The sequence below is a fragment of the Pan paniscus genome, chromosome 20, assembly GCF_029289425.2.
Source record: "Pan paniscus chromosome 20, NHGRI_mPanPan1-v2.0_pri, whole genome shotgun sequence".
Taxonomy (NCBI): domain Eukaryota; kingdom Metazoa; phylum Chordata; class Mammalia; order Primates; family Hominidae; genus Pan; species Pan paniscus.
In genome coordinates, this window is record NC_073269.2 from 17,342,482 (window position 1) to 17,353,985 (window position 11,504).

Below are 11,504 nucleotides of genomic sequence, written 5' to 3' on the forward strand. Positions count from 1 at the left end.
CCCACCTGTACTCAATGAGCTCTTACTACCTCTTCCCCTGGACAGATCACAAGTCTGTGCTGGGAATCCCAGACCACTGTCCAGTGGAGCCATCCCCTAGCCTCAGAGCAGGAGGGGAGCCCAGGCCACACAGGCCACCCTGCAGCAGGAGGGAAGGCCTGATATCCTCCAGGGATCAGGAATTTCAGATGGGGTTGCTGGCGACATGGCCAAGCCTTTCTCCCACCTTATCTCTCAATCTACTCATTTTCAGCTCATAAAAGCACATCAACAATGAAATAAAACTGTTACATGCATGGAAAAACTGGAATTATAAGGCAACAGTCTTCTATAAAGGAATCAAAAGAGAAGAAAGGAAGAAACATGAACTAGCTCAAAGCAGCAGCCTGCTGAACCCACAGTTCACAAGCAAACTCCCTTTCAGGAGGTCAGATTCCCAAGCTTAGGAGCCAAACTCTGACTCCTGAAACAATCTAGTGATGAGGCAGGGACATGGAAGCATTTAACTTTTGGCACTCAACTCACCCTCCTATCCTGCTTGCACACTGTGGAAACACTCCTTTCTTCAACACTTTAAATGTTAACGAATTAAATGCTCCAATCAAAACCTGAAACATTAGACTTTGAATCTGAAAACATGAGTTTTGCCATGTTTTTAAGGACCAGACATAAAAGCATTGTGAGGCCAGGCGCAGTGGCTCATGCCTGTAATCCTACCTAGCACTACGGGAGGCTGAGGCGGGCGGATCAGCTGAAGTCAGGAGTTCAAGACCAGCCTGGCCAACATGGTGAAACCCTGTCTCTACTAAAAATATAAAAATTAGCTGGGCGTGGTGGCACGTGCCTGTAATCCCAGCTTCCTGGGAGGCTGAGGCAGGAGAATCACTGGAATCCAGGAGGTGGAGGCTGAAGTGAGCTGAGACTGTGCCATTGCACTCCAGCCTGGTGACAAAGCGAGACTCCACCTCAAAAAAGAAAAAGCATCATCAACTGGAAGCTGGAATCCATCGCTAAAAGAAAGGAACCAAACATGAGGTGTCATCAGATTAAATGAAATCTTCTATTTTTAAAAACTGTAGCTTTTCCTGACAGGGAAAATGGGCATGTTTGGCAAATAAGAAATAAATGATGTCTGATTATAACTCATCAACAAATAATTTTCATGTCTTAAAAAATGACAGACATACACACACACAGTCTATTATCACAGGATTTTGTTCCCTCCTTGAAGGATAAACTACTGCTCTGCAAGATGCTCCACCCTTCACTCCTCACATTAACTGCTGCTAGCATATTTATTTGTTCCAAAACAGGTATAAAAAGAGGGTTCAGTGTGTCAAACTACATGATTGTTAGAGGTTTATGTACAGATTTTGTATATTTTTACAAACTGCACCAATTAAGTAGTTGATTTATGTTGTTTTTGTTTTTTGTTTGTTTTTAGACAGAGTCTCACTCTGTTGCCCAGGCTAGAGTGCAGTGGTGCAATTTCGGTTCACTGCAACCTCCGCCTCCCAAGTTCAAGCGATTCCCCTGCTTCAGTCTCCCAAGTAGCTGGGATTACAGGCATGCATCACCACTCCAGGCTAATTGTTTTTTGTTTTTAGTAAAGACGGGGTTTCGCCATGTTGGCCAGGCTGGTCTCGAACTCCTGACCTCAAGTGATCTGCCTGCCTTGGCCTCCCAAAGTGCTGAGATTACAGGCATGAGCCACTGTGCCCAGCCTACTGTGTTGATTCTTACAAAAGCTCTAGGACAAAAATAAATGTTCACGTTACCATGATGAAAAACTCGGGAATGGTGACTCCTCGATTCCTCTGAAAAACAATTTTTTTTAACCCTAAGAGAAGCTAGGAAGTCTACAGTAAATGGCTGGAGGTGATCCCTGAGAGAACACATTTTGGTGGAAAAGGTCACTCATGGAAAATACCAAAATTTATATGTAGCAGTTTAAATATACTACAGGAAACACTGCGATTACATTCTTCAGTTACCTCTATGACAGCACGATGGTTTTTTTTTAGGTAGGGTGTTTCTTTTTGGTTTTCTTTTAAAAAAGAAAACTGTAGGCTGGGCACAGTGGCTCACGCCTGTAATTCCAGCACTTTGGGAGGCCAAGGTGGGCGGATCACGAGGTCAGGAGATAGAGACCATCCTGGCTAACACGGTGAAACCCCATCTCTACTAAAAATACAAAAAATTAGCTGGTCATGGTGGCGGGCACCTGTAGTCCCAACTACTTGGGAGGCTGAGGCAGGAGAATGGCATGAACCCAGGAGGCAGAGCTTGCAGTGAGCCGAGATCACGCCACTGCACTCCAGCCTAGGCAACAGAGCGAGACTCCATCTCAAAAAAAAAAAAAAAGAAAAGAAAACTATAAATCTTTCCCCACAACTGTAAATCTTTCTCATTCATAGAGATATCTTCCTAAATGTGCTACTAAACTTATATTTATATTTTCACCATTTCAGTGTGACTTCATTTTAATGCGTGCTGTTATAAGGGTCTCAGTTGCTCTTCTCTGCAGGTCAATATCTGTTGCGGGAAGTCAGGGACACCGAATGGAGGGACCAGCTGGAACCGTGACAGAAGAACATAAATTATGAAGATTTCATGGACATTTATCAGTTCCCAAAATTAATACTTTTATAATTTCTTACGGCTGTCTTCACTGCAATGTCTGAACATAAATTGTGAAGATTTCGTGGACATTTATCAGTTCCCAAATGATATTTTTATAATTTCTTATGCCTGTCTTTAATCTCTTAGTCCCGTTATCTTCGTAAGCTGAGAATGTACATCACCTCAGGATCACTATTGTACAAATTGATTATAAAACATGAAATCAGTTCACCTTAAAAAAGAACGGAATAACAGCAATTTTCAGGGAACAAGGGAAGATAACCATATGGTCTGACTGCCTGCGGGGTCGGGCAGAATAGAGCCATATTTTTCTTCTTGCAGGGAGCCTATAAATGGATGTGTGAGTAGGAGAAATATCACTGAATTATTTTCCCAGCAAGGAATACCCTGGGGAAGGAATGCTTCCTGGGGGGTGGTCTATAAACAGCAACTCTGGGAGTGTCTGTCTTACGTGGGTGAGATAAAGACTGAAATACGCACTGCTCTCCTACAGTACCCTCAGGCTTACTAGGATTGAGAAATTCCAGCCTGGTAAATTTTGGTCAGACCGGTTCTCTGCTCTCGAACCCTGTTTCCTGTTAAGATGTTTATCAAGACAATACGTGCACAGTGGGACATAGACCCTCATCAGTAATTCTAATTTTGCCTTTGCCTTGTGATCTTTATCACCCTTTGGAGCATGTGATCTTTGTGACTTACTCCCTGTTCACACACCCCCTCCCCTTTTAAAATCCCTAATAAAAACTTGCTGGTTTTGTGGCTCAGGGTCGTCATCACGGTCCTACCAATATGTGATGTCACCCGTGGAGGCCAAGCTGTAAAATTCCTCTCTTCGTACTCTTTCTCTTTATTTCTCAGACCGGCCGACACTTAAGGAAAATAGAAAAGAACCTACACTGAAATATTGGGGGCTGGCTCCCCCGATAAATATCCAATTTTCCTAGCACCCTGTTGAAAAGACTTTCCCCATTCATGTATCTTGGCCTATTTGCTGAAAATCTATTAACGGTCAATGAAGGGTATCTTTATCTGTTTCTGCTGATATAATGAAATACTATAGATGGCGTAACTTATAAGGAACAGAAATTGGCCAGGTGCAGTGACTCATGCCTGTAATCCCAGCACTTTGGGAGGCTGAGGTAGGTGGATCACCTGAGGTCAGGAGTTCGAGACCAGCCTGACCAACATTGAGAAACCCCGTCTCTATTAAAAATACAAAATTAGCCGGTCACGGTGGCGCATACCTGTAATCCCAGCTACTCAGAAGGCTGAGGCAGGAGAATCACTTGAACCCAGGAGGTGGAGTATGCAGTGAACCAACATCACGCCATTACACTCCGGCCTGGACAACAAGAGCGAAACTCCGTCTCAAAAAAAAAAAAAAAGAACAGAAATTTATTTTTCACAGTCCTAGATACTGGGAATTCCAAGATAAAGGTACTAGCATCGGGTGAGGGCCTTCCTCTTGGATCTTCTGGAGGGAAGAAATGCTTGCATCCTCACAGGGCAGAAGACAGAAGGGCAAGAGAGGGCAAACCCCATCCATCAAGCCCTTGTAGTGGCATTAGTTTATTCATGAGGGCTTTGCCAAAAGGCCAAAGGCCTGCCTCCCAAAACTGTTTCACTGGGGATTAAATTCTAACCTATGAATTTTGGAGGGGAAATAAGCATTCAAACCATGGCAAAGGGGATGATTTCTGGACTCTCAGTTCTGTCTTATTGATCTGTGTATCAGACATTTTTCCAGTAGGTCTGGCTACTATAGTCCTTGACCTGATGATGGAGAGCTCCACCCCATTCCACATGATTGTCATGCACGGATAGAAATGGTCCTAAAGCCTCCAGAAGATCTCCTTGACATACTCTTAGACAACATAGACTTACTTCTATTTTGGGATAGCTCCTGTAAATGAATTGTTAAGGAAAACATAATAATGGGTTATGCAATATTTTCTTTCTTTGTTTTTTGAGACAGTGTCTCACTCTGTCGCCCAGGCTGGAGTACAGTGGTGTGATATTGGCTCACGCAGCCTCTGTCCCCCTACTCAAGCAATCCTCCCACTTCAGGCTTCCGAGTAATTGGGATGACAGGCATGCACCACCACACTCAGCTAATTTTTTAACTTTTTATAGCAACAAGGTCTCACTCTATTGCCCAGGCTGGTCTCAAATTCCTGGCCTCAAGTGATTCTCCTACCTTGATATCCCAAAGTGTTGGGATTACAGGCATGAGCCATCATGCCTGGCCTAGGCAATATTTTCTCTACATGAAACACTTGAGGCATACTCTTCACTCACTGTAAAATCAGTATGAGCCTAGAGCTCATAGCTCTTACTACATCTTGCACGCTGACAAACGGGAAAACTGCCTCTACTGACACAGACTGCAGATATGCTTTTGGAATTCCTTATGCAACTGGCACAATTTGAAAAATCTGTGGATTCACAACTTGTTCTGGTATACCCACTGCCGACAGACACATAACTGGGCTACTATTTTTTTTTTTTTTTTTTTTTTTTGAGATGGAGTCTTACTGTGTTGCTGGGGCTGGAGTGCAGTGGTGCGATCTTGGCTCACTGCAACCTCTGCCTCCCGGGTTCAAATGATTCTCCTGCGTCAGCCTCCCAAGTAGCTGGGATTACAGGTGCCCACCACTATGATCAGCTAATTTATTTTTGTATTTTTAGTAGAGACGGGGTTTCACCATATGGGCCAGGCTGGTCTCGAACTCCTGACCTCGTGATTTGCCCACCTCGGCCTCCCAAAGTGCTGGGATTACAGAGGTGAGCCACCACGCCCGGCCCATAACTGGTGAACTATTACAGATGATTTGCCTCCCTATTAAAATGGCCACCGTTCACCGTCTAGTCCATACTACGGAGATTTATACTATATCTCTAGGGAATGATAGGGCTCAAAAGATTGCTAAATAGGAAGCCAAAAATGGTACCTTGTTCTTTCCCAATCCAGTTTGCAAAACTGCCTTTACCCGTGACTGATATTATCAAGTAAATGTCCCATAATCTGAGAAGATCTATAGATACAAAAGGGAAAAATAGTATTGTAGAGATTATACATTAGGCCAGTCACACTCCCTGTGCTATTAATACTTTCCTTCAATCTTTTCCCTTACACAAATCTCTCACCAAGTTGGACATAGAGGCAGATGGGAAAGAGTTAAGAAAACGAAAGACAACTGACTGGCCTGGCATCTACAAAATTACTGACCCACTTATTTCTCAGTGCATTACTTGTAACCCACCCAGTTTCTGGATGAAGCTCACAAATTTCACAGAATCCTCCAACACCCACACTGACCCTCCCAGCACTCCAAATGGATGGTTTATCTACAACTGTAGTCAATTCTCATTGTTTAGTGATTGTCTCCATGTTTAGTGGATGGGCGCAATGCTATACAGCTAGACATGATGATGCCATCAGTGGTAAATAATTAATCATTGAAATTATTCCTGGTTTTAGTATTCTTTTGTGGACAGAACAAAACCAAGGAGGTACTTTTATATGTGCTGCTGAAGCGAGCACAACCAAGGAGGTAATTTTATAGCTGATATAAACCACATTCTTGCAAAAACTACGGAAGACTTATTAAAATACATACCATCCTTAACCATCAGAGCAAAGGGAATATAAAAATCTAAACATAAAAAGGACTTTAGAGAAATAGCTGTCAAAACACTGGACTTCAATGGCCAAAAGCATTAGCCCTGGCCCTTATAAAAATCTGAAATACTACCAACAGTAGACATGGATTATCTCCTTTTCTGTAGTTTTTGGGTTTTGGTTGCACTGTAGCTATTGGTGTATCTAAACTTTACATTCCTGGATTGAGTAAATATTCTTGGGAATGAAGTGAACAATATGATGCTATGACTAGCTACATGTAAGAACTAACCAGTGGCCGGGCATGGTGGCTCATGCCTGTAATCCTAGCACTTTGGGAGGCCGAGGCAGGCAGATTGCTTGAGGTCAGGAGTTCAAAACTAGTCTCGCCAACATGGTGAAACCCTGTCTCTACTAAAAACATGAAAAAGTTAGCCAGGCATGGTGGTGGGCGCCTGTAATCCCAGGTACTTGGGAGGCTGAGGCAGGAGAATCGCTTGAACCCAGGAGGCAGGAGGATGCAGTGAGCTGAGATCATGCCACTGCACTTCAGCCTGGGCGACACAGTAAGACTCTTATCAAAAAAAAAAAAAACAAAAAACAAAAAAAAAACTAACTAGTATATTTGGAGCATGTCATCAACAGGTTGAAAAAAAAAATGCCATCACTTTTGACCAAAAGATAAGGTATTTCCAGGTGTGGTGGCTCAGGCCTGTACTCCCAGCCATTTGGGAGGCCAAGGTGGGAGGATAACTTCAGTCCAGGGGTTTGAGACCAGTCTGGGCAACATAGCAAGACCCTGTCTCTGTAAAAAAAAAAAAAAAAAAGAAAAATTAGCTGAATGTGGAGATATGTCTCAGTAGACCTAGTTACTCATGAGACAGAGGCAGGAGCATCACATGACCCCAGAGTTTCAAGGCTGCAAGGGGCTGATCATGCCAGTGCACTGCAGCCTGGGCAACAGACTGAGACCTTGTCTATAAAAAAATAAAAATAGGTCAGGCACAGCGGCTCACGCCTGTAATCCCAGCACATTGGGAGGCTGAGGCAGCTGGATCATTCAAGGTTGAGAGTTCGAGACCAGCCTGGCCAACATTAAACCCCATCTCTACTTAAAAATACACATATTAGCTGGGCATGGTGGTGGACGCCTATAATCCCAGCTACTCGGGAGTCTGAGACATGAGAACCACTTGAACCTGGGAAGCAGAGGTTGAGTGAGCCGAGATTGCACCACTCCTCTCCAGCCTGAGCGACAGAGTGAAACTGTGTCTTCGGAAAACAACAACAAAAGAATATTATTCAGGCATAAAAAAGCAATGAATTACTGACATATGCTACCACATGGAGGGAATCTGAAAACATGCTAAGTGAAATAAGCCAGACACAGAAGGACAAATATTGTATGCTCCACTTATTTATTTTTTTGATTCGTTTTTTTGAGACAGAGTCTCACTGTCACCCAGGCTGGAGTGCAGTGGTGCAATCTCAGCTCACTGCAATCTCTGCCTCCGTGGTTCAAGCGATTCTTCTGCCTCAGCCTCCTGAGTAGCTGGGACTACAGGCATGCACCACCACACCCAGTTAATTTTTGTATTTTCAGTAGAGACGGGGTTTCACCATATTGGCCATGCCGGTCTCGAACTCCTGACCTTGTGATCCACCTGCCTCAGCCTCCCAAAGTGCTGGGATTACAGGCGTGAGCCACCACGCCCAGCCCTAGATGCTCCACTTAGTCAAATTCACAGAGCAAGAGAGTAGACTAGATGTGATCAGGGATTGAGTGTAGAGAAGGGAAGTTGTTTTTTAATGGGTACTGAGTTTCTGTGTGGAGCGATGAAAATCTAGAGATAATTAGCTGTAATGGCTATAACACATTGTAAATGTATTTAATGCTCCTGAATGACACACTTAAAAATGATTAAAGTGGAAATTTTATGTTAGTACATGTTACTTCAAGACAATTTATGAACAAAAGAAAAGACACAATTCAAGCTACTATATATGAACACAACAATATCTAGAAGCACTGGATGGAGGTTGGTGTGGTGGCACATGCCTCTAGTCCCAGCTACTCAGAGCCTGAGGTGGGAAGGATCGCTTGAACTCAGGAATTCAAGCCCAACAGGGGCAACTAGTGAGACCCTGTCTCTTAAAAAATAATAATAATGATAATAATAATAATGCACTGAATGGACAAAACAGCAGAGGAGATATTGCTGAAATAAAGATAAGTGAACCTCAAAAACTAGGAGTATAACCGATTTAAAATATAGCACTCAGACAAAAAAATGAACAGAACCTCAGTGAGCTGTGTAATGGGACAATTGTACAAGGACTCCTTGAAAGACAGGAGTAAAAACAGAACAAACAAAAAATATTTCCATAAATATTTCAGGCCGAGCACCATGGCTCAGGGGTTTATTGAGCTTTTTGGATCTCTAGGTTTATAGTTTTCATCTAATTTGGAAAATATTTGCTGTAATCCCAGCACTTCAAAAGGCCGAGACAGGCAGATCATGAGGTCAAGAGATTGAGACCATCCTGGCCAACATGGTGAAACCCTGTCTCTACCAAAAATACAAAAATTAGCTGGGCGTGGTGGCACGCGCCTGTAGACCCAGCTACTCAGGAGGCTGAGGCAGAAGAATCATTTGAACCTGGGAGGCGGAGGTTTCAGTGAGACAAGATTGCGCCACTGCACTCCAGCCTGGCAACAGAGCAAGACTCCATCTCAAACAAAAACAAAACAAAACAAAACAACAAAACTAGCAGTAACAATATGTTTTACACAGGAGTTTGAGACCAGCCTGGGCAACATGGTGAGACCCCATCTCTACAAAAAAAATTAAAAATTAGCCAGATTGCCAGGTGCGGTGGCTCACACCTGTAATCCCAGCACTTTGGGAGGCTGAGGCGGGCATATCACGAGGTCAGGAGATCGAGACCATCCTGGCTAACACGGTGAAACCCTGTCTCTACTAAAAATACAAAAAAATTAGCTGGGCTTGGTGGCAGGCCCCTGTAGTCCCAGCTACTCAGGAGGCTGAGGCAGGAGAATGGCGGGAACCTGGGAGGCGGAGCTTGCATTGAGCCGAGATCCCGCCACTGCACTCCAGCCTGGGCAACAGAGCGAGACTCCGTCGCAAAAAAAAAAAAAAAAAAAATTAGCCAGGCATGGAAGCTCACACCAGTGGTCCCATCTACTCAGGAGGCTGAGGTGGAAGGATCACTTGAGCCTTGGAGGACGAGGCTGCACTGAGCCATGTTCGTGCCACAGTGCTCCAGCCTGGGTAACAGAGTGAGACCCTGTCTCAAAACAAACAAACATTTGTCGCATATTTTCCAAAACAGATAAAAATTATGAACCTACAGATGCAAAATGCTCAACAAACCACAGGCACAATATATATCAACAAATCTACACCAAGACACAGCATCAAATTGCTGAAAACCAGGTATAATAAAAAATTCTTTAAAGAAACCAGAGAAAATAGACACCTTAACAACAGACAACCAAATGTAACATTGATTACATACTTATTATCAGAAACAATGCAAACCGGAAGACAATGGAGTAACATCCTTAAAGAACTAAAAGAGGCAGGAGCCGCGCTCTGGGGCTCTGCCGCGGACGACCTCGAGGCCCTTAGTTGACTGGGACCGGAAGTGGCGTGTGCTCGGCCTTTCCGTGTTCCTGGCCCGCGGCCGTCGGGTGTGAGCTGCGCTGACCGCTCTGAGGGTCTGAGGGTTCGTGGCCCACCGCTCCTTCGCGGTCCCTGCCGCCACCGTCCACGCTCAGCGTTGTAGAGAAGATGGTGGGTCGGAACAGTGCCATCGCCGCCGGTGTATGCGGGGCCCTTTTCATTGGGTACTGCATCTACTTCGATCGCAAAAGACGAAGTGACCCCAACTTCAAGAACAGGCTTCGAGAACGAAGAAAGAAACAGAAGCTTGCCAAGGAGAGAGCTGGGCTTTCCAAGTTACCTGACCTTAAAGATGCTGAAGCTGTTCAGAAGTTCTTCCTTGAAGAAATACAGCTTGGTGAAGAGTTACTAGCTCAAGGTGAATATGAGAAGGGCGTAGACCATCTGACAAATGCAATTGCTGTGTGTGGACAGCCACAGCAGTTACTGCAGGTCTTACAGCAAACTCTTCCACCACCAGTGTTCCAGATGCTTCTGACTAAGCTCCCAACAATTAGTCAGAGAATTGTAAGTGCTCAGAGCTTGGCTGAAGATGATGTGGAATGAGAAACAAATGTCAACATAATAAAATCTCAGTTAAAAATATTTTAAAAATTCTTGGTAGTTGAGCAGCTCTGGGGGAATAAGGGCAAATATGCTTGTTATGAACTACACTGAAATCTACCAAAGTTAATGTTTACTTTGTGTAGATCCATTTGTCTATTGTATTTATTTTTCCCAGTGAAAAGTGTATTTTGATAGAGAACTTTTCATTCTATAAATACACTATGAGTTACTAAAATATCATGGATTTTGTTTATTCCTGAAACATAGTTACATAGTTAAACTGTACATATGACATGGCTTTATGTTAAAAATACCCAGTGCTCAGTTTTGAAAGATAGGCCAAAAAAAAAAAAAAAAAAGGTATAGGAGAAACTGAAGAATGTACACTTTCTTAGAGGGCACATTTTGCTGTAAATCTGGAAATTTGATAGACTGTGTTTGTGAAAACTGAGCATTAAAGGTTTGGATTGATCCTTTCTTTCCATTTAATCTCTGAGACGTAAATATGTGAGGCGTGCTGCTGTGCTGGGTTAACAGCTTCCTTCCCTTTCTGTGTAGCAGTCTTGAAATGTTCTGTTTAAATCAGTAGGCTTAATGTGTTCTGGGTATTTATCTCCTTGTATTTTAAATATATGTAGTTGCAAATAGCACCAGGAATTAGATTTCTGTACACCCCTAATCTAGCCTTGTGAGCTTCGCCAGTTAATGTGTGCTCACTTTCCCTCCATTTGTTACATGAGAGAATGTGTCTGCTGATCACTGAAGTGTCCCTTTTAGCTTCTGATTCATTGGGTTCTGTTGGGCATCTTTAAATCCACCTTAACCTGAGGAATGTATGTGGGCAACCAGGCCCTGCATTTTTTTATATTCTGAATTTTGCATGCTTGCCTGACTTAGTATTTCTGAATGATGTTTTTTTTAATGGTATAACTATCTTGATTTTCACTGAAATTATATGGTTCTGTCACTACTCTGTAAATTAATCC

General features: G+C 43.4%; 1 protein-coding gene across 1 annotated transcript; it reads left to right on the forward strand.

The window, feature by feature from the left end:
* The first annotated feature begins 9,005 nt into the window (after window positions 1-9,005).
* On the forward strand, window positions 9,006-10,994 carry LOC100976619 (mitochondrial import receptor subunit TOM20 homolog). Its single transcript, XM_063599925.1, has one exon. It carries the CDS (start codon window positions 10,081-10,083, stop codon window positions 10,516-10,518), a length of 438 nt encoding a protein of 145 aa, XP_063455995.1. The 5' UTR covers window positions 9,006-10,080; the 3' UTR covers window positions 10,519-10,994.
* Window positions 10,995-11,504: the final 510 nt, after the last annotated feature.

What these genes read in the sequence shown, in the direction of transcription:
- LOC100976619 (XM_063599925.1), top strand. Translation starts at nt 10,081, where the DNA reads ATGGTGGGTCGGAACAGTGCCATCGCCGCCGGTGTATGCGGGGCCCTT.